Source organism: Lepidochelys kempii, chromosome 11, assembly GCF_965140265.1.
Source record: "Lepidochelys kempii isolate rLepKem1 chromosome 11, rLepKem1.hap2, whole genome shotgun sequence".
Classification (NCBI taxonomy): domain Eukaryota; kingdom Metazoa; phylum Chordata; order Testudines; family Cheloniidae; genus Lepidochelys; species Lepidochelys kempii.
Window position 1 is genome coordinate 13,352,799 of NC_133266.1, and position 24,030 is coordinate 13,376,828.

The 24,030-nt window shown below is 42.7% G+C and overlaps 1 protein-coding gene across 3 annotated transcripts in view; it reads right to left on the reverse strand.

Annotated features, from left to right (window-relative positions):
* Window positions 1-1,186: 1,186 nt before the first annotated feature.
* The window catches only part of PARP14 (poly(ADP-ribose) polymerase family member 14), a 44,694-nt gene continuing 21,850 nt past the window's right edge, over window positions 1,187-24,030 (reverse strand). Inside the window, exons 9-19 of one of the 3 annotated variants that reach the window (XM_073305196.1) lie at window positions 23,035-23,271; window positions 22,570-22,791; window positions 21,142-21,235; window positions 19,824-19,973; window positions 18,481-18,543; window positions 17,223-17,390; window positions 16,329-16,538; window positions 15,629-16,228; window positions 12,845-12,987; window positions 9,500-9,674; window positions 1,187-2,877 (exon numbers count right to left, since the gene is read on the reverse strand). In XM_073305196.1, the coding sequence (XP_073161297.1) occupies window positions 2,588-2,877; window positions 9,500-9,674; window positions 12,845-12,987; window positions 15,629-16,228; window positions 16,329-16,538; window positions 17,223-17,390; window positions 18,481-18,543; window positions 19,824-19,973; window positions 21,142-21,235; window positions 22,570-22,791; window positions 23,035-23,271 (2,352 nt within the window). In that variant the 3' untranslated portion in view covers window positions 1,187-2,587. The other 2 variants (XM_073305197.1, XM_073305198.1) reach the window with 2 other exon arrangements.

Genomic DNA, 24,030 nt, shown 5'->3' on the forward strand with positions numbered 1-24,030 from the left:
CTGGCCAGGATCAGCTACTTCTGAGGGATAAAGGAGGGAGCTTGGCCTTACTTCCCCCCCTACCCCCAATCACTCAAACCCACCAAATTATTAATTTCTCTGCAGGAAATTAATCTTTTGCTCCCATTCCTTTCTGTAACACACCCAGTTATTGGGTGTTTCACTTTCATTTCTCTGTAGGAGGATCCTCCCTGCTCCTATTCCTTTTTGTAACATGATCCAGCACTCATCCTTCATAAAGTTCCTCAGCTGCTGCTGCTCTCCTCCGATTTTCTTCCTCCTCCAAATAAACCCCAACCTACTGCTCACATTTCCATTCCTCTATCCCAGGCAAACTTCCACGCACTCCTACATCCCTACCCCTCACCCAGGAGTCAAACCTCCAACCTTCCTCCCCAACTGCCCTCATCCCATCGTTTCCAATTCCAACGTGCTATTTTCGGAAGACTTTCCTGTAAATTATATGAACTATAAGAAGCGAAAGCCAAAGTATGATTGTGAATGTGTGTGGGAGAGAGACAGTGGCAGTGAAGTGTTAAGCTTTAGTAAACAGGTAGAACTTTCCAAGGGCTTGTCTACATTAAGGATTTTTGCACTGCAGAAAAACTGCGCCACCATACAGAAGGATTTGCAATTGTGCAACTTACCCCGACAAACCAGGTACATCACTGTAGCTACCATGGAGCAAAACTCCTTCAGGCTTGTCTACATGAGGAAATTTACTGCCAGAACTATACGGGTATAATTATACTGTTATAGCTGTGCTAGTATATCTCCCCACTTTTATTTCAGAATGAGTGCTTTTTTGTGGTATAGCATAGCAGAAAAAGTGTTATAAATTATTATGCAAACAATGGGTCCAATCTTGCAACCATCCACTACTGAATTAAGTAAGTTTTTGAAAGGTCAGACCCTACGCTATGTGCTGCTGCTGAATGAAAGATTATGGAATGGGATATTGCTGTTATGTACAGCTTTTAAATGTCATTTTGTTTTTAAGTTATGGTCTATTCATATAGAAAAATCCTGAGAGTAAAGTTTTTCTAAAAAAGCAAAAGCTGATTAGAGAATTTGCAGTCCATATTTTCATAGCTGAATTATGAAAACACAGTGACAGAGATTTGTAACAGAAATACAAACTACCCCCGCACAAATGCTATCAGTATAACACAACATGCAACAACCATTTACTGTAACTAATTCAGCTTTATTGCAGGTACTATAAATATAACATGATGACATCTTGACTGAAGATGCAGAGTAAGAAGCTAACTGCCTGAAGTACAATTGTTCAGTATATTAGCATCATAAAGGCTTAGGACATTCACTTATTAATTGGTACTATTCTAAGTTTATTTGTTCCTTGATTTACAGTGTCAGACACTGCTGTAAAATATACAAACTCATGAACTGAATACCTGGCTTGTAGAATTATTAGTTGTGCTCAGTCATAATTCTGAATAAGAAAGACTAATAATTAAAATGTGTTTGGATACAATGCAAGAATATTTTTCATTTGGTTGATATGTAATGTAATTGAGCAGTTTTCATTTTTGAAAATTGAACTCGAAACTTCAAGCAGTGTAAACGGTTAGCATGTTCTAGTACAGTGGTGGGCAAACTTTTTGGCCCGAGGGCCACATCTGGGTATGGAAATTGTACAGCAGGCCACGAATGCTCACAAAATTGGGGGTTGGGGTGTGGGAGGGGGTGAGGGCTCTGGCTGGGGTGCGGGTTCTGGAGTGGGGCTAGAAATGAGTTCAGGGTGTGGGAGGGGGCTCTGGGCTGGGGCAGAGAGTTGAGGTGTGGGGGTGGGCGTGAGGGCTCCGGCTGGGTGTGTGGGCTCTGGGGTGGGGCTGGGGATGAGGGGTTGGGGGGGGACCAGGGATGGGGCACGGAGTTGGGGGGCTGGAAGGGGTCAGGGATGCAGACTCTGTGCAGTGCTTACCTCAAGCAGTTCCTGGAAACAGTGGCATGTCCCCTCTCCGGCTCCTATATGGAAGCGCGGCCCGGCGGCTCTGCGCGCTGCCACATCCACAGGTGCTGCCCCTGCAGCTTCCATTGGCCACGGTTCCCAGCCAATGGGAGCTGCAGGTGCTGCATTTGGGGCGGGGGCAGCGTGCGAACCCCCTGGCTGCCCCTATGTGTAGGAACCAGAGGGGGGACATGCCATGGCTTCCGGGAGCCGTGCAGAGCCTTGGCATGTGCGGAGTGGGGCAACCCCCCAACTCCGCTCCTTGGCTGGAGCGCCAGAGTGGGGCAAGCCCTGGATCCCGCTCCTCAGCGAGAGCTCGAGGGCCGGATTAAAATGTCTGAAGGGCCGGATGTGGCCGCCGGGCTGTAGTTTGCTCACCCCTGTTCCAGTAGTTGCAAATATTTTTTATAAGTAGGCTCTCTTGTTTTTTTGACTATTACAAAAGTATATTTAAGCAACTGGGCATATACATAACAATCAAACTTTAAAAAGCTAACATAGTAAAATATGTTTTACCATCTTTCATTGCAAATTTTTTCTCATTAACTTATGGTCTTTGAGGTAATCTTACAAAATAAAGATTAAAAGTTTCTTGCATGTAACAAAGAATGCTTATTTAGTGAAAGTAATAAGATATTCTGGGTAAGCTTGAATGTCATTAAATATGACAAACATTGATGGATTTGGCTTATTGTCAGTCACACTATCAAACAGATCTGTCGGATCAGTGTTGTTTTTTGACGGTGGTGCAATTATTCCTTTTTGTCCAGCACAATATTCTCCAACGAGGACTCGGGCCAGGTACATGTATTTTTTCCCATTTGCATCTGGTTTTGAGTAGGTATCATGGGAAGAATAATTGGCATTGACAGCAAAGTACGTTCCATTCCCATAGCATGCAGCTGCGATCAGAAAGAGAAAGATCTGAGAATTTTTCATGAACAACCATCATTTATTTGTCTTTCACTTTTCTATATCCAAGATGCCTACAACCTTCGCCAAACCTTGCCATGAATAAAAGAGAACATCTGGAATTGAAATTAGGGCCACAGCACCATTCCAGACTTACTTGGTATGGAGCCTTTTACCAATGTCAAGTGTAATATCATCAAGCTGGCAGTTTATCACTTAGCTCCAGGTTCTTCTCTCACTGTGGAGCTGCTGCAGGACATTATACTCTCTCTCTTGGTTTATCCTAGAATCTATGGAATCTATCTTTCACACTGTTACAATTTAATATATTGTTGTTACAGATGTCATGACTGCAGTGGAACCATGTTTCTTGCACTGGGGCCCATTCCTTCTTGCTGGTATCTGGAGAAAATTGCTAAAACAAATAGTATTTCATAAGCAGAATGGGCCTGAAGTGCAGAGATATCAAATATGCCTTGAATACACTGTAACTATACACAATCAGGAAAATGATCACTCCATTGAGTATACAAACAAGGTTAGAACGTAAGAACGGCCATACTGGGTCAGACCAAAGGGTCCATCTAGCCCAGGATCCTGTCTTCTGACAGTGGCCAATGCCAGGTGCCCCAGAAGGAAAGAACAGAACAGGTAATCATCAAGTGATCCATCCCCTGTCACCCATTCCCAGCTTCTGGCAAACAGAGGCTTGGGACACTATCCCTGTCCATCTTGGCTAATAGCCATTCATGGACCTATCCTCCATTAACTTATCTAGTTTTTTTTTTAATCCTGTTATAGTCTTGGCCTTCACAACATCCTCTGGCAAGGAGTTCTACAGGTTGACTGTGCGTTGTGTGAAAAAATACTTCCTTTTGTTTGTTTTAAACCTGCTGCCTATTAATTTCATTTGGTGACCCTCTAGTTCTTGTGTTATGAGAAGGAGTAAATAACACTTCCTTATTTACTGTCTCCACACCAGTCATGATTTTATAGACCTCAATCATATCCCCCCTTAATTGACTCTTTTCTAAGCTGAAAAGTCCCAGTTTCATTAATCTCTCCTCATATGGCAGCCATTCCATTGTTACAAGACGAGATTACAAGATGTACCTTTGTTCATCCCACCTCTGCTTGCTCACAACAGAAGACCAACAATCCATATGTTTAATGCGTGAGGTGTTAGGATATAGATATTCAGGCCTGTCTGTAAAGGCCTATACTCTAAGAATTTAGGTGTATTCTTATCACTTGGCTAGTTATAAAGGTACAAAAGAGAATCAAAATCACTGTCTGCCAGTGTAAGGGCCTTTTCTTACTGTGACAGTCTGAGGCCCTGTTCTTAGGCTAAGGCCTTTGGCTAAGCAGCAGAGGCAGCCATAAGCTAGGAAGCGACCGGTCACATCCTCACATTCCAAACTAGTCACACTGAAAGAAGGTCCTATTGGGCTGTTAGGAATACAATCCTGTCCTGATAATGCCTATCACCTCCAGAGAAAGGAAAGTGCCTAGAAAATGTAAAAGGAAACAGCATCCTGTCTGGCAAGAACTCACTTCTCAATACTGGGATGTGAAATCCTCACTTCTGTATTGTTTTGTCATTATAGTTCCCACTTTGCTATTGTTTGTCTGTATAATCTCTGTCTGGTTCTGTGATTGTTCCTGTCTGCTGTATAATTAATTTTGCTGGGTATAAACTAATTAAGGTGGTGGGATATAATTGGTTACATAATCATGTTACAATATGTTAGGATTGGTTAGTTAAATTTCAGGAAAATGATTGGTTAAGGTATAGCTAAGCAGAACTCAAGTTTTACTATATAATCTGTAGTCAATGAGGAAGTGAGTGGGCGTGGGTGGGAGGGAGTGTGTGTGTGTGTGTGGGGGAGATGGGAACAGGGAATGGGGGTGAAGAAATTGGAATCATGCTTTGCTAAAGGGGGGAAATGGGAACAGGGGTAAGGAAATTGCAATCATGTTTTGCTAAAGGGGGAAATGGGAACAGGGAATGGGGGTAAGGAAATTGGAATAATGTTTGGCTAAGGGCAGGAATGGGAACAGGGACACAGGTGTAAGGCTCTGTGGTGTCAGAGCTGGGAAGGAGGATACTAAGGAAGGAAACTGGAATCATGCTTGCTGGAAGTTCACCCCAATAAACATCAAATTGTTTGCACCTTTGGACTTCGGGTATTGTTGCTCTCTGTTCATGCGAGAAGGACCAGGGAAGTAAGTGGGTAAAGGAATAAGCCCCCTAACATGAGGCATGTCTAAGGAATCCCAGATAAATTGAAGTTGGAAGCTCTCTTCCACCAGGAATAAGAAACTGGTTGGGTCTGCACACTTTCTAGTCAGACTTCAAGGAAATTTATTTGGGGATTTTAACTAAGTGATTCTATAAAAATGTTTCTCCTTTGTAAGTTCAAGCAAACTAGACTAGTAGAATGTCAAAGAAAACTTTTAAGCAATTGTTTTTGATGTGTTAAACTAGTCCATTTCAAATCAAACCCTAGACAAAGTGCATCTTTACATCTTGCAGAATGATCTGAAGATTGATAAATGCATTAGAAATACTGAAGAACTGACAACTGTTGATTATATACCTGTGGGGTTCTGGGTGAATTAATAAAAACTTGTTCATTGGTTATGAATAACTGTGTCCTGATCTGAGACACACTGTTGAAGGTAAAAGTAGACCTGAGAAGAACTGTCTAGGTGGAGAGGAGAGCAGATGCTGCATACTCTCCAAGGCTAATGCATCGGCCACACTTTCTGCTTCAAATACAATGCCTCCTAGAGCTTCCATTGGAGCACTGAGTCATCAGCTAAAACAGGCAGAGCAGAACACTGAAGATGAGCATATTAAGCTACATTGAGCTTCTGCAGACAACTATATTGATTCACAGACTGGCAAAGCAGCCTAATTCTCCCCTTACCCTCACCCCAATAAGAAATCTGAGTCCTATCCCAGCTGTTGAAACCTCCTACTACATACACCCTCCCCCAAACACACAGCACCTACCAGCTGCCTAAACTCTCCTCCTATAACCTCTCCACACCAAAAAAATAAACCACAAAGACCCATCCACGCCACTCCCAACACAGTCCTGCAAATCCTCGATAAACAAATAGGCAAGAACTGCTTCCAGCCCCCACGAGGTACTCAGTTTCCAAGTGTCATCTACCCGGAAATTGGGTAGTATTGTAAGGGTTAGATATCATCAGTACATCATACTAAAAACAACAGGCAAATATTAGAGCTACGTGTCACAGCCATGGGAGATGCTCTATTTGTCCACAGTGAACACTATTTAAATAAATATATAAAATCAGTATTTGCCAACAGCATTTTCCAGACAGCAGTACCTGAGATATCACTTTTTTCTGACACCTTGAACAGAAAATAAATTGGATGTACGGTAGGTTGGCAAACGTTATCTTTTAATGGCTCTCTCTGTATCTCTGTCTTAGGTGTACCTAATGCACCCATCAACATGGAAAATGAGGGGGTATTTCCTGGAAGAAGGCAGAGATGGGGGGTTCTGAAAATGGGAAACAAACAGGGAGTTTCTGGAGGGATGCTGGGGCCGAGAAGGGAAGCAGAGACAGAAAGATGGATGATCTGACATAGTATTGTCATGAAAGCTCACGAAAGCTCATGCTCAAATAAATTGGTTAGTCTCTAAGGTGCCACAAGTGCTCCTTTTCTTTTTGCGAATACAGACTAACACGGCTGTTACTCTGAAACCTGTCATAGTATTGTCAGTTATACAGCAGTAAATAGTATTATCTCGCAGTACTCCACAAATTTGGGGGCCTGTGAGAGGACTCTGGGACAGGACATCTAGAGAATCTCCCTGCAGCATTTCTCCTCTATCATTTTGTTTTGAGAACAGACTGTGGGGCTCATTTCCATTTTTGGGTGATCCCACGAAGTCAGGTTCTCCACAGCTCCCTGGAAGCACAGATTCATTAGAACCGCTTCACCAGGGACTCAGTCCGTTCACAGTTGTCCCCATACCAAAAAGAACATTGAGTACTATGCTGTATTATCTTTTCTGATTAACCTTCACAGGGCCAAATGGACAAAATAGTTATACGCTCCCATCCAATTCACAAATCTCTCTGATCTGCCATTCTCCACCCCTTTCCATTCTGCAAAGGAGGTTTATCCTTCTTCAACATGGCAGGTATGAGATCCGCATGTGGAGGGAGACAATCCAGACTGATGTTAACAGAAGACGAATGCCTCCACTGACGACTGTGGTGGGGTTGTCAGCACAACAATTAGTTCAGGGGTCTCAAACACGTGGCTCACGGGCTATTTCCTGCGGCCCGCCAAGCTCCCCGCACCCCCCCCCCACCTACTTCTGGGCCAGGGTTGGGCAAACTCTGAAACTTGGGCCGAGCCTGTGGGCCGAGATTGGCCCCCCTGGCACCACGAGCCCCACACTGCTCCTGGCACCACGTCCCTGAGGGTGTGTGGGGGGCTGCGCGCAGAGGGCTCCGTGCGTTGCTTCCAGGCATGCCCCCCACAGCTCCCATTGGCCGGGAATGGGGAACCGCAGCCAATGGGAGCTTTGGTGGAGGTACCTGGAGGAGCGGCAAAAGCAGCGCATGGAGCCCTGTGCTCCCCCTCCCCCAGGGGCAGCAGGGACGTGGTTGCGGCTGCTTCCCGGAGCAGGGCTGGAGCAGGCCAGGGGGCCTGCCCTGGCCCCGGTGCGCACTGCTGCCACCCCAGAGCCACTCTAGGTAAGCAGAGCAGAACCGAGCCGGAGCCCACACCCCTCACCCCTCTTGCACCCCAACCCCCTGCCCTGAGCCCCCTGCTGCACCCCCACCCCCTGAGCCCCTTGCCGCACCCCTCACGCCTTCTGCACCCCACACCCCAACTCCCTGCCCTGAACCCCCTGCCGCACCCTGCACCCCTGCCACACCCCTCCTGCACCCTCTGGGGGCAGGAAGGGGGCCGAGTTGGGGTGGGGACTTTGGGGAAGGGGTTGGAATGGGGGCAGGGAAGGGGTGGGAAGAGGTGGGGCAGGGGCGGGGCCTCATAAAAGGGGGGAGTGGGGCCGGGGCCAAGGGCAGCAAGAGGGGGGCGTGTCAGTGATGCAGCCCTCGGGCCAATGCACTAGTCCTCAAGTGGCCCTCGTGGTCATTTGAATTTGAGACCCCTGAATTAGTTTAACTTTTAAAGTAATACTGTCCCATAAAATCACCTTGCTGATTCCAGGCTCACAAGAGAACTAATCAGTTGGTCACATTCGAATTTTATTTTATGTTGGCTGCACACATGTATCTCTGATGCACTAATTGGCACACACACAAAAAGAGGGCTGGTAGTCAAAACGCCCAAGTTTCAGAGTAGCAGCCATGTTAGTCTGTATTCGCAAAAAGAAAAGGAGTACTTGTGGCACCTTAGAGACTAACCAATTTATTTGAGCATAAGCTTTTGTGAGCTACAGCTCACTTCATCACTTTATGCATCCGATGAAGTGAGCTGTAGCTCACGAAAGCTTATGCTCAAATAAATTGGTTAGTCTTTAAGGTGCCAAAAGTACTCCTTTTCTTTTTGCGAAAACTCACAAGGTCTATTTTCAGTTCTGCTATTGGTCCCTTGGGAAGATGCTGAAAGTCTTTATGCTTTTGTTTCCCCATCTATAATATGAGGATACTTCCTTGCTTTACAGGGGTGGTAGGAGCCTAAATGCATTAATGTTTGCGAAGTGCTTTAAGATCATCTGATGAAAGGAAGTGTAGAAGTGTTAAGAATCATTATTGTATTATTACGTCTAAAGCTGAGTCATGACTGCAATGGAGAACAGCTGAGGCACATAAAGAATCCAACTTAAGTCAGAGGTGGGCAAACTATGGCCCGCAGGCCACTTCCGGCCCATGGGACCCTCCTGCCCGGCCCCTGAGCTCCTGGTCCGGGAGCATAGCCCCCGGCCCCTCCCCCGCAGCCTCAGTGCACCATGCTGCCCGTGTAGTGTATTAAACTGCTCCACGTAGGAATGTGCTACTGGTAGCAGTTACGGAGAGCCATTTACTACACGACACCGGCGCAACGCTCTCGGCGGCGCAGCTGTAGCACCGCCAGCCACCGGTGCTCTGTGCTGCACGTTAAGGGGGGCAGAGAGCAGGGGGGTCGGATAGAGGGCAGGGGAGTTCGGGGTGCTGGTCAGGGGGCGGGGGGTGTGGATGGGGTCGGGGTGGTCAGAGGGTGGGGAACGGAGGTGGGGGGGTTGAATGGGGGGTCGGGGGGAAGTCAGGGGTTCCAGGGGCAGTCCGTCAGGGAACGGGGGGGGGGGGGGGGGGGTTTGGATGGGGCAGGAGTCCGGAGGGGGGCTGTCAGGGGGCGAGAAGCAAGGGGGGTCGGAGGCACAGCCTCCTCTAACTGGCCCTCCATACAATTTCCAAAACCCAATGTGGCCCTCAGGCCAAAAAAAGTTTGCCCGCCCCTGACCTTTGTACAGAAAGGAATAGTCTCCAGGGCCAATAAGGAATCACTGTGCATCGGAGACATGTGTATTTTGACAGCATGAAAATGTTACACCTTGTCATCCTATTTTATCCCATGCTTATGAAAGCAACATGCTTTAAATTTCACATTACCATTCATTCCGGCGTAACTGCGATTAAATCCCTTATTATTAATAATGGTTAATGAGCCACTTGTTGTTCCATGAAATAGAAGCCTCTCATTATTTGTATTGCCATTTTTGGAATCCATCTCCTGCTTTTTTATTTGGTAGGCCTGCCAGTAGTAAGGATTTTGTATCCTTTCAATCTACAACATGAGAAAATAAAATATTATTGATAATGACTAACACCCTTGGCATCAAATCAGAAAAACAGGATGATTAATTACAAAGCGGCATTTTCTAGCCTTATTTATATTGATATTTCTCTTGAGCAACTCCACTAAACTCACTGTAATTTCTCCAAATTGACATGGGTATAACTGGTTGTGTGACTGGCACTGATTGTGTCACTGTGATTAGTTATGATAAATGCAGCACTACGTATCCCATGAAATAGAAGCTTCTCATTATTTGTGCTGCCATTTTTGGAATCCATCTCCTGCTTCGTTATGAGGTAGGCCTGCCAGTAGTAATGATGTTGTATGCTCTCAAACTACAAAGTTAAAAAATGAGACATGATATTGATAATGACCAACATCTTCAATTAAAGCAGCTTGATACTGGCATCACTTGAGAGGAGCACCTGGCCCACAATGTGATACAAAATATTTTGCTTTCAGAGCCTCATTCTGTGACCAATGTGTCATTTTTATAGTTGGTTAACAGGATATCAAAAATAAATAGAATGTGCAGTAAGACTAGTAGTAGTTATAAAAATAACATATCCATTTAGGTAGATTCGTTAGTTAGATTCTCTCTGTACCATTTCACTGCTGTCCCATATCTTTTATACATCTTCAGTGAGGTGCTAGCTTTCAAATGCACGTTGCAGTGGTTAAAATATATCAAAATATGATGGGGAGATCACCAGTTTTGGTGGATGTTGTTAACTGCCTTGCTATTATATGATGATGTAGTAGCTTCTTGTGGTGATCGGCATGCATCAAAAAGAAAAGGGTAGAGACCAGCAAAGAAGTGTATCTGAAAGGAAACAGTGCCCCACCAGACCTATATCCAGCTAAACAAGTGTATGCGTGTGTGTATTAGCAATGTAGTAATCTGTGTAGCAGAACATCTCAATTCCTCTAATTGCCATCATTTAGATTTGAGCAGGATGGTGCATCTGTACTGATGTAACAATTATTATAACTGGTAGATCTAAAGTCCTGCTTCAGGACAGGTTAGAGGATTTACAGGTATTTCAAAAGAGGGATTTTGCATAAAATTAAATGATTATGTATTGTTTATCTGTCTTTTCTCCTCTGCAAATGGAGAAGCAACAGACAGCGTTCGGTCTGGAAAAGAGGGAGATGGCCAGTAGGCAGAACTTCTTTTATAGGAGAGGAAGTGGAAAGGTGCCTCCTCCTATTGCTCACACTTCAGATTCTCTTACTTGGAAAGTCCTCACTACCCCAGCCAGAAAGAAGTGGGAGCTCCCCCAAACCAGTGGGATGAAGAGGAAGGAGAACTTATCCTCCTTATTTTAGCTTCTTGGTTGCTGGAAATTAAACAGTACATTGCTATGCTTCACTGTAGCAGAAAGGCTACTATGAAAGGGTTAAAATCACTGTGTACTAAACATATGACATACGCTGCATAAGATTTGCTTTGAATATCTTAACTGTGATGTTAACTTTGATAATGGTTAGTATTATGGTGATATTGATACCATCTGCTTTGCAGTGTAAGATTCTTTTTGTAGATCATTAATATTCTCCCAAATCATCTAACTAGCAGGTTGTATGCACACACCAGTAGGTGAGACATTGATTTTGTCTACACTAGCAACTTTCCTAAAGTCTCCCACCTTTGAAGTACCCCTGGTGCAACTGCACCGCGGGTAGTAACAGTGGAAGTGCGAGTGCAGACAAGGTATTGGCAGCCAGCGTTTTAAACACCACGGACCAGATTTTTGCAGACATTTAGGCACCTAAAGATGCTGACAGGAGCTGAGTGGGATTTTCAAAGGCACGTAGGTGTCTAACTCCCATTGATTTCAACCACTAGGTGCCTATCTGCATTTTTTGGCACCTAAATACCTTTAAAAATCTGACCCCATGTTGCCTTGACTTGCTCTCAGCAGGGTTAGACTACATAGTGATTACAACCCCAGCAAACGGTCTATAGTATGCTCCCACTGGCAGAGCTGCACGTAGTGCAATACGGAGAGATTTTAGGAAGAAAGCTAGTGTAGATATAATGGTAGCAACCGTCTTCATGGTCAAGTCCCTTTTTATTATATTTTTTGTAAGGAATTCCCTGTGTGTAGTAATCTCTAGTGTGCAGTTAGCTCTTAAAAAAGCACAGCAGTGGAACCAATTAGAGGAGCTATTGGGTCTTGCTTTTCCTGACTAGTTACACTTAGGAAGATCTCACAAGGAATTTGGAGATTCCAGGGGAAATCTCCATGAAGCATCAGAAATTTCTGAAAGGGGAATGTTGGCCACTCCCTAAAAGCACTGGACAGGGGAGGGGCCATCAACCACCTCATAAAGACTCTAGAGAGGAGAGATGATCTCCTAAATTCTTTTGATAGATGCTAGCAGACTGATGAGCTTCCCTCCCAAGAAGACCTGTCATAGGAGATAAGGACCCAGATATTCAGCTGATATAAACCAGCATAATTTCATTGGCTTCAATGGAACCAAGCTGATTTACACCAGCAGAGGTTCTGGTCCGAGATGTAGGGTGGAAGAAAGGTAGTGCTGACGGATTTCCATCACCAGCCCCCATTCTCAGCACTGTCTTGAGAAGTCTTGTTCTGAGAAACAGTCTCACTATAAGGTTGGGCAGAGTGACTTTGCTAGACTTCTGAAAACTGGTGCTACACCTGCAATAGCTTAGCTTCTTTTCAAAGCAATAATAGGATCTACATATATTATAAATAAAAACAGACTAGGAAAGGATTTTTTTCACTGTGTCTGCTCATGGTTGGAAGTTGAAGCTAGACAAATTCAGACTGGAAAGAAGGCATAAATTTTTAACAGCAAGGGTAATTAACATTTACCATTTGTCCTGGTGGATTCTCTATCACTGACAATTTTAAAATCAAGATTAGACGTTTTTAAAAAGATCTGCTCTTGTTCAAAATGAATTATTTTGCCGAAGTTCTATGGTCTGTTTTATACAGGTGGTCAGATTAGATGATCGCAATGATCCTTTCTGACCTTGGAATGTATGAATCTATTAATCCTTCCTCTCCTATCAAGGAACTATCCAAATTTAGAAAGCTAAACCAACCCCTCGTCCATCCTTCGTCATTATCTAATCTAGTGCCAGTCACCAAGATATCTAGAAACTAGAGCAGCATTTTAACCTTTTCAATTTTGAATGCTGAACATGTCTGTTGAAACTTCATCTGAACATCTTGATATTCTTTCATTTCTTGATGTAACTCCACCACTTTGACACGTTCTTGTTTCATATCACACCACTCTTCAGGGAGAGCTACTAATTTACCTGCAAAGTAAACATTCTGTTAATATATTATTTACACTAGATTCCTCTGGTATGCAGGCATATACCTTATTATAAATCCTTTCTGAAAGTAGAACACCCATTTATTATTCAATCTCTAATTAATGCCATTCTTCGTCAAGAGAATGCATAATCCTATCTTAGGCCTGGTCTACCCTGGGGGGGGGGGGGGGGAATCGATCTAAGATACACAACTTCAGCTACGAGAATAGCGTAGCTGAAGTTGACGTATCTGAGATCGACTTAGAATCACTTACTTCGTGTCCTCGCGGCACGGAATCGACGTCGGCCGCTCCCCCGTCGACTCCGCTTCCGCCTCTTGCCGTGATGGAGTTCTGGAGTCGACGGCAGAGCGATTGGGGATCTATTTATCACGTCTACACTAGACATGATAAATCGATCCCCGATAGATCGATCACTACATGCCGATCTGGCGGGTAGTGTAGACATGGCCTTAGCCAGACATCTGAAGGTTCACAGGTAAGAACATAAGAATGGTCACACTGGGTCAGACCAAAGGTCCAACTAGCCCAGGATCCTGTCTTCCAACAGTGGCCAGTGCCAGGTGCCCCAGAGGGAATGAACAGAACAGGTAATCAAGTGATCCATTCCTTGTCGCCCATTCCCAGCTTCTGGGAAACAGAGGCTAGGGACACCATCCCTGCCCATCCTAGCTAATAGCCATTCATGGACCTATCCTCCACAAATTTATCTAATTCTTTTTTGAACCCTGTTATAGTCCTGGCCTTCACAACATCCTCTGGCAAGGAGTTCCACAGGTTGACTGTGCATTGTGTGAAAAAATACTTCCTTTTGTTTGTTTTAAACCTGCTGCCTATTAATTTCATTTGGTGACCCGTAGTTCTTGTGTTATGAGGAGTAAATAACACTTCCTTATTTACTTTCTCCACACCAGTCATGATTTTATAGATCTCAATCATATCGCCCCTAAGTTGTCTTTTTTCCAAGCTGAAAAGTCCCAATTTTATTAATCTCTCCTCACACGGCAGCCGTTCCATATGCCTAATCATTTTTGTTGCCCTTTTCTGAACCGTTCCCAATTCCCATATACTTTTGAGATGGGGCAACCACATCTGCACACAGTATTCAAGATGTGGGCATACCATAGATTTATATAGAGGCAATATGATATTTTCTGTCTTATCTATCCCTTTCTTAATGATTCCCAATATTGTTTGCCTTTTTTTTTTTTTACTGCCACTGCACAGAGTGGATGTTTTCACAGAACTATCCACAATGACTCCAAGATCTCTTTCTTGAGTAGTAACAGCTAATTTAGGCCCCATCATTTTATATGTATATTTGGAATTATGTTTTCCAATGTGCATTACTTTGCATTTATCAATGTTTAATTTCATCTGCCACTTTGTTGCCCAGTCACCCAGTTTTGAGAGATTCTTGTGTAGCTTTTCGCAGTCTGCCTGGGACTTAACTATCTTGAGTAGTTTTGTACCATCTGCAAATGTTGCCACTTCACTGTTTACCCCTTTTTCCAGATCATTTATGAATATGTTGAATAGGACTGGGCCCAGTACAGACCCCGGGGGACACCACTATTTACCTCTCTCCATTTTGAAAACTGACCATTTATTCCTGCCCCTTGTTTACTATCTTTTAACCAGTTACCATTCCATGAGAGGACCGTCCCTCTTATACCATGACTGCTTACTTTGCTCAGGAGCCTTTGGTGAAGGCTTGACAAAGTCTTTCTGAAAATCTAATTACACTATATACAGGTGGTCAATTGGCATCTGGGAGAACAAGGGAGTTTCCTTATTAAACTAAACATAACCTCCCCTCAAAATATAAAGGCCAAACTCCATCACAGCTGCATTTCTCTTTCTCAGTTCATGTCAGAGAGGTTAAGACCTTAGCTGTGTTGTCAGTCAGCGTGAAACTGGCTTGGATTTAAAGCAAAGGAACCCTCTGTTTAAGTCCTCCTCAATCACGTCTTTTCAAGAATAATAAAGATTTAATAAAAACTGAAACTCTCTCCACGAACAAAAAGAAAGAAAAAAGCAGGGGCCTCTGAGAGAACAACGATTACCCTTCATGACTGCAATTGTAGTATTCCTTAAACATTTATTCTGGTGGGGGGAGATGATGAACAGCTCTCATTAGGCATCTCCTATGTGTTACAGTAGCACTTAGAGGCTACAGTGCCACTGTGCTAGACACTGTACATAGTTAATAGAAAGATGGCCCCTGCCCTGAAACGTTTATATAATTCAAGTGTAAGATGAGAGACAACAGATGGATATAACAAACAAAAGAGGGGGAATCTCAGGGTAAGAATGAGATGATTCTGATCTATGTGAGAAGTGGTGGTCACCGCACACTAGCAGCCGAATTATTATTGAGTTCTTCGTAGGCACCATGGTATTTATTTTCTGTATTTATCAGTTTTAATAAATCCAAGAGCCTTTATCATCTTTGTTTCTGAATCCAGCACCTTTCTCATATGGCTGCTCAGAACTGTTAGTATTTCAGATGTGCACAGGAACTGCTACTTTGTTTGTCCCTTGTATAGTCTCCCCACAACTTACTCATGCTAAGCTAGACACAGTATGGCCCGAAGTAACACCGAACAGCTTTCATTCACCTTCATCTTTTGAGATTCGTAGAATGGCCATAATTTTCCCTGTGTCATCTATAGCACGTTTGGCTTCCAGATCCACTTGATAGTTTTTATTCCAAATGGTGATGTTAATCTCTTTTTGGTTTAATGCTGCAGCATCCTCTAAGCGTAGATTTGTTAGGCTGTCAAAAGGCAGGTACTGATTATTTTTTAAATATTGCCACTCAACTAGGTTGCTGAGAAGTTCTGCCTTGGACTGTTCTTCTTGAACAGCTCTAACTCTTTTGATCATTTCTTGAATTTCCAAGCAAGCACGCAAGACGTCTTTGGTAACACCAGAAACTCGAATTAAAGGCACAGGATACTTGTATTCCAGCTGAATGGACAGTTTCTTCTGGAGGTTTGCCAGTTCCTTATATTCTTGGTCATCAAAGCTTGAAATCCATTCATCTGAGATAGTGTTTTCATGCTGTTCCTTTAAAATCAGGTTTTTAATCCAGGATATAGCATCTTCCATGTTTTTTTGGCTTTCACCACAAATCTGAAAAACAGTTCTCTCAACTTTCTTTTGCAAAACCATTGCAGGCTTTTTTTCTGTAGCACGTTTTCCCAAGCCGAAGAATGCTGTAATGAAGTATAAATACTTGCGGTTACTCAGTTGCTAAAATTAAATAAGGGTTATTTATGCCTCCACTTAAAAATGAACAACCAGACATCTACTTACAAGCACATTTTGAGAAGAAGGACTCTGATGCAGGTGCATTAGCAGTACTTTCTCTTTTCTGCATGTTTGCATGGAACACACTTAGTAGTTGTGGCTGGAAGATGATAATTTTAATGTTTTTCACAATTTGAACAGATTTATCACTTGCAAAATCAACTACAGCATCCATCATGTTATCAGCTACTACTGCTGGATCAAGGCCTGCCTGACCTGTAACAAATGTAACAATACAAAAAAAATACATGTATCAATGTGTTGAAAGACATTTAATACAGATATAATTTTATTCAAGTAATGGACCCATGCACAACTAGATCTTAAACATAGCGCCCAATTCTGCATTCTTTTATTCCAATGATTCTCATTGATTTGAATGGAAATTTTGAGTGATCAAGGAATGCAGAAGCAGGGCTAAGGAAGAATCCGGCCTACAGAGATAGGTTTATATCCCATCCATCTAAGGCCTGTTCCTGGTCCTACAGAAGTCAGAATAGAAACTTCCACTGACTTCAGTAGGAGCAGAAATAGGCACATAGACACCTTCCAGTGGGATATCCATGAACATCAGTTGAGACAAGCATTCATGGTTCTCTAGATGGTAATATCATATGGATATTCTCAAGTCTCTAACGTTAAAACAGGACAGTCTTAAATCACTTTATATTTAAGTTAACAACAGTGATCTCCAGCTTCCTTATCGTTTCAAAATCCTTGCTCTGAGCTTCACTAGCTGTTATTTGCCCCAACGTCACAACAATTTTCTTAATATAGGAGAATAAACTTTTCAGGTAAATCAATTGGCTGAAGCACTGATGTCAATGGAATCACACAGGATGAATTTGGTCTCAAGAAGGCTGATTGGTTTTAGTTTAATTTTCCAACAAAAACATAAACCTGTTCCAATTGCTGGGAAGGCAACCGATGTGTACTTCTTCAGTTCACACTCCTGGAGCACTTTGGAGACTAAAGATTTGGTATCATTCTGGGCAACAAGATGAATTATTTTTTTGCACATCAGGTTTCCTGCTTGTGTGGTTATAAGGTCATCGTGAGGTTGTGAGGCTGAAAGATGAAAGAAAATATATAAGGCATAACAGAAAGTGATAAGTCCTTTAATTATCCATAATGCAAACTTTTCTAAATCATCTTCATCATCTTCACCTGCCACCTGCCTGTACTACCCTTTCCTTGAGCCCCTGCATTGGCTTCCAATCTCCTTCTGCACCAGATTCAAACCCCTCATCCCTGCTTTCAAGGCCACAGCTCAGCTTCCGTCCACATCTTATCTGGCCTTACTCCTCAGCTTGCTCTGTGCACTCAGACAGCTTGGTGCAACTCAGTGCTCCACTGGTATTCGGACTTTCCTCTCTGGTTCTGTGGACTACACAGCCTCACTCCTCTTTCAACTCTCCCATCATATCCACTTCCTTCAATTGCCTTTCCGTGCTAACCTACACATTTACCTCTTCCCTGTAGTTAAACACAGAACTCATAATTTTTTCCTGTTGGATCTTTATCTTGCATAGGTTGTATTTATCATTCTTCAATAGATTATGTCTAAAATTAGATACAAGTTCCATTAAGATAGGAACTTTCCTTTTTTACTTGTCTCTAAGCCATGCGGAGGATGCTGTGGGTTGCTGGTATAAGCCAGCAGCACATTACTACTTCCTAACTTCAGAAAAAGGGACACAAAAGAAAAAGTCAGTCAGAGGATTGTGTCAGAAGCACAATGTCTTCTGAGGCTGCTGCTGGGTGGTGCAGCTCATTTCTTTACATATAAATATGTACCACCCAGTGCTCAGGCTCTGACCAAAGGCACCATCTAACCCTTTGTACTTTTGCCCTGTTTTGAAGGTTTTACTGGCACAAGAGGAAGAGTCATATAGCAGAGCAGGTTCTTTTAATTTACCTTGATGCTGACATCTCTTAAGTATTTTTCTTCTGCTTTGTACTTTATTTTAACATCTCTTAAGATGTTTTACACACATCATATTAATTAATTAAGGAGTTGTGAGATCATGGATAAACACAAATACAATAGTAGGTTAATTTTCAGCAGTGGTATGCACCCACCACTCCCACTGCCTTCAGTGGAAACTGTGGGTGCTCAGTGCCTCTAGAAAGCAGGTCACATATGTTGTATTCATACCTAGCTGAGCACATTCTGCTTCAACCTGTGGTCCAGCACCTTCCAGAATTGCCTTAGAGACACCTGAAATAAGAAGGGCCATATTAGCTTGACAAATCAAATTAAGAGTACTCAAAGTCTCACCCAGGTCAAAAGACCGAGTACACAATATCCTCTCACATCTGGCAAAAGAATAGGTCAAGATTTTTAAAAAATAGAAGCCTGCATCAGATGTTAAGGCATCTTCCTGATCTTCAAAAGTGCTGAATACCGAACAGTTCCCAATGAGGTCAAATAAAACTGTTACTTCCTTATAGATAAGTCCTATAAAATGTAATAGGGATAAACCAATAACTTGGTTTATAAATATTATAAAGCTTATAATATTTAAAAGAGAAAGCTTTACTTCCTATGTAATGTTTAAACTTCATACAGACTGTAAAAGGTCAGGATGGCTTGCCTCTTGAGGGCTGGAGGGCGTAAGGGTAGTGAACTCTTATTACTAAAGATGCACACCTGGATTAGATCAGGTAGTTCCCAATAAAGGGCAGCAACTGGCTGCAGTGCAGGTGGAAGTTCAGGAAACTGTAGGAAGTAAAAAAGGTTTCTGCAAGTAAGAACCTAATCCCAGGGGGATTTGGAAGCAAGAACCACAAACCTGAGGCTCCAGCTAGATTGTGCCTGGGAGTGGCCTGCCAAAGGGGGAAAGGCCCCAGGCAGGAAGGCCTGTAGGGTGAATTGGAGACTGCTGGGAGTGATCAGACTCCAGCAGAAAAACTTGGGACGTAAGGTTTCCCTATTGAGACTACAGGCAGGAAAAGTTTGGGAGTGACCTGACAAGAGGGTAAAACAGATGGACTGTGTTTTGGAACTCTTGGGTTTTATTTTGGAGCTTTATTTAGGTGAATAAACTTGGACCCCTGAGAAGGGGTGGTGGTGAATGGATCAGAAATGCCTGTGTGGAGTTTGTTTAAAAAGCCCTTTGAGGGAGAAATTGTTAGTAGGTACCGCAGAAGCACCCCCGGCCATGAGGGGTACATGGGAGGCAGCTGACCCCATTGCACAGAACATAAGACAATGAATGATTCCCTGCTATAGAATTCTATAGGGAGGTTTAAACGTTCTAGAGAAAGATTCTCATTCTCTATTAAATTCTATAGGATTTTTCTATATACTGGGGCGAACAGTAACAAATTATATTAAAATACTTCCTAGTACGGCTTTCCCAGTTTGAAAATGCCAGGGAACAATGTATAAAAAAAGACTTGTATATATTGAAAATTCTTCCCTCCCATCCTCTTACGCATGCACTCAAACCACTCAAAATGTATTTCTCATTAATCTCAATCACTAGGCTAAAGTACCTGTTTTGAGGTTAAACGTTTGATTTGATATGTTCACAATGACATCTGTTTTTTGCGTGGTAATGTCTCCACTTGCTATTTGGAATGTAATGGAACCAATCTGCACTTCATGCACTCCCTGTTTTGGGGTTGAAATGGGCCCAAAGAAAGCTGCAAGAGAAAAGAAATTAAAATGATAGAAGTGTATCTCAGCAAAGGTTCTATTCCCTAGAGCGAGGGACTCACCTGCCTCTATGTGCATTTAGTAGAGAGCTCACAAAAAGTTTGATTTTTGGTCTTAGTCCGTCACATTCCCATGGAGAAGATTACAGACATACCCAGTTTACAACATAAAATTATATCGTGTTCACCCACACAAAGCCCAGGTAACTGTGTGGGAGAAAGTTGAGCCAGGGCAAGGAGATCGACCCCCAAGCTGGGTCTAGGGCACAAAGTTTCAAAACAACCTATCCTGCTATAGCTGCTGCTCCAATACGTAGGCTCAAACAGCAGCTATAGCCCCGCAATACCTATGTGTTGGAGCCACTGCCTCTTTGTAAATGGAAAGTCCCTGGTCTCTGTCTTTACCTGTTCCCATCACTGCCCTCCAATCTGGGGCAGCACAGAAAACACTTTTACAGTGTACATGGAGTAGAGAGATCCCTCTGTGATTGTAAACTCATACCATATGGGCCCACTGCAGGATATATGAGTGGAAATGTGACTTAGTATGAAAATAAGCAAGCTTGTGGATTCTCATTTCTTTCAGTAGCCTTTGAGCAGGATCTGAATATTATATTTTTTAAAAAATCTAATTAAGTGTGCAATATTTATCCTGCTCTTTGTAATCCTGTCAGGTTGGACAATGAAAAAAAAAAACTATTTAGTTTCACATTTGTTTCTCATCAGTCTTACTTTCTTGCAGAATGTCCAATGATTTTAATAGGAGCAAGACTGGCCCCATGGGATGTATGATCCAGTAATTCACCAGGCATCACAGGTGGTAGTAAGACTGTTTACCTGCTCAGAATCTTTGTTAGTACGCTGGTAAAAATACCTGTGTTCTGTCTACACTACAGCTTCTACTATGGTTATGACTGGTAGTGAATTATGGGCATGATTTTTACAAGTGTACACAAACCTATTGCTGGAGAGATACAATTTTCTGCTTTAACTGATTTTTACTAATAGGATTATCACTGTCTTACTTTGAACACTGGGACGGACATGTTCACCAAACCAATATCAAAAAAATATATATTAGGTGAAAATTTTAAGAATTTTTTTCAATCACTAGAATAGTTATAAAACTTACAAAACATTAACAAAACAAACTTACCTTGTCCTTGCTGGGCATTCTCTGGCACAGGCTTGTGCATTTTGACATTGGTAATATTTCCACTTGCTCTATTTTGCAGTTCATCTGAAAATGCCTAGAAAGAGAACCATAGTCATCACCTGTAGGCACCTCTTTAGAGTTTTCTCAGTAGTAATACAGATTTGAAAAATAAAAATTAGATCTAAAATTTTTTAGAAAAAACAAAAAGGTGATGGACTAGATGCTGTCCACCAAGCAATCTTATTCAACACTGAATGGAAATATTGATAAACTGGAATCATAAAGGAACCATGATTCCTTCAAAATTATGAGCAAGGGAGAGAAACTGGCAAACTGCTTCAGGTTTAACACCTTCAGGCAGTACAGTGAAAGTCTAAATAGCATGTGATAGGGTGCACAGACAGAGGGCTTATTCCTAACATGAGTGATACCTCTAACTCAATTCCTGTCCACACACAAAAAACCTTAAAACTCAAGTTTGGTGGTGCTTTAAACTCAAGTTGGATGGCCCATCATGGAGTATAGGTGGCAGCTCAAGTTAGCACAACTCGACAGCTGCTAACACAATCACTGTATGCTGCTTGCAGCAGCACAGCGTGGCTGCTCTCGTTCAAGCTAAGTGAACTCAGGAGGAGTTAAACTCAAGCGTAGATAACTTGAGTTAACTATTCAGTGAGGACAGAGCCAGAGAGAGGAGGGGGAAAGAGAATGCTACCTGAGGCTATGCATGAAAGATTCACATGGCTCCATGGGCTAAGGAATATTTCAGTGTTAACTTGTGCCAGCTCCAGCAAATGAGAAAAAAACTGTGCAGGAAAGGCAGGGGACTGCATATGGAAGAATCAAAGGGCAACTTTACATTCTAGGTGGAGTCCAATGGCAATTCAATCAGAGCAGGAGCAGCGATCACCTCACAGGACAGTGCCTGAATATTATCATCAAGATGGAAATCCAAGGATACTTTCTTGACTAGCATGTTAATGAGGATGTTGACACCTGCCCACATCAGAAGCAGCATAATTTAACGGCCTCCAGACCAAACAGGAATCTGACACTGGACGATGACATGAGACGCACTGTCTTTGTCCCCAACAGTGCTTTTCCTAATATTGCTCTGGCACCAGTGAAGCTCTACCAGTGCTAGCAACGGTGGAAGCACAAAGTAGACCGGCAACCAGTGTTTCCGCCACTCTATTATTGAGCTCTTAGCGGTAAAAATGCCCGTGGCTGGCTTACACTAGTACGTCCACCATTGCTACCAGACCAACAGTGCAAGAAGGACTGACCATTCCCGGGGTAGAGGCAGGAGGGAGAGAAGGATGAGACTTTACACTGTTTTTGTCAGTAGTTTCCTGATCTAGGTCTGGGCCTGACATCATTTCCTTAACCCATGTGTAACAGAAAGCACAGTAATAGGATACAAGTTACCTGAATATTATCTGTATCATCTGGATACAACAGAAAGTGAACGTCCTGAAGAGACTGAATATTTTTTTTATGACTGAATTTGAACACCTGGTCAAACATTAATTTAGCAACAACAGGCTTAGGAAACCCTAAATTCCCTGTTCCAATTGCTGGGAATGTGATTGACTTTAAAGACAGTTGCTCAGCAGTCTGAAGACATTCTGTGATGATGTCTCTTAGGAGCTGTGAATCACAACAAAGTTTGCATTAGTACATGCAGTTTAATATTTTTAATAGTGTATTTTATATTAAAATGTCATAATTAACCATGGATTAATTCAAAATGACCTTAGTTACATCAAAATTAACAGAGCTGACCCCTAGGAAATGCTTCGCTGATTTCAGTGGAGAATTCACATTAAATCTACATTACTGCCAACTGAGAACCCATTCAATCAAATGAGAATTAGGAAAATAGCCTTCTACCTTCTGTACAGATTCTTGCCCATTTTTCCATCCAGGAACAATGGCATGAAGCACGAAACGGCAGCCCAGATTACATCCCTCTGTTTTGAACACAGACCCTTCACTAGCTACTTTTGCTAGCCCTTCTTCACATAATTGTTCTTGGAGCATCGGACCTGCCTTGCTCAGCAAGGCTTTAGAAAGTGGACCTTTATCAAGCTGTAGATCTCGGGCAACGCTGTTTACGATGACGTCCGTCTTAAACAAAATCAAATATCTGTTATAAGATCAAACTTGAAACATTTAAGGCTAAGTGATTATAACAGCACCTGCAGATTTAAGAAATAAAGCAAATTTAAAAAGTAGAAAGCTGGAATAAAGCAAATCTTTTGAACAAAATGAGCCAAATTATGCTCGGTTATACGTACATCATCCCACCGACTTTTGTGGGGTAGCTTGTGTATAACAGAATGAAATTTGTCCCTTATGCAGCAGTTTATATTTTACATGGATATGTCAGAATCCTGTGTTCTTACTCTACTCCAGGTCCATTTGAAAAACCCGCATATATGATTCTCCAGCAGGGGGATCACATACTCTTAATGGTCCTGCCCATATTGCATCCCCATCAGCAGAGTAAAACTGACATGATGCTACTACTGAATTTCAGATGCCTTGCTGCTCCTGTTGGCACCACAGGGTAAACTGGTATGAGAAGGAGCAACCACATGGGTGCAGTTATGTGGAAAGGGAAGTGAAGGAGAAGTTACAGAAGAGAAAGAGGGAAAAAAAGAGAAGGAATAAACTGAAGGAGAGAGAGAGGAGAGGGAAAGGGTTAATTCTCTTACTCCATAGGTCAACATGGGTTATGAATGATGTGCAAACAGCACAGTCAGTCCTGTAGAGGAGTGCAGTACATCATGCTCTAATAAACCTCTCTGACCAAAGGAGGACGTTATGTTTACAGGCTGTGGCAGCTACAGCCAGCACTCTCAGGATGGCCAGCTGGTTATCATG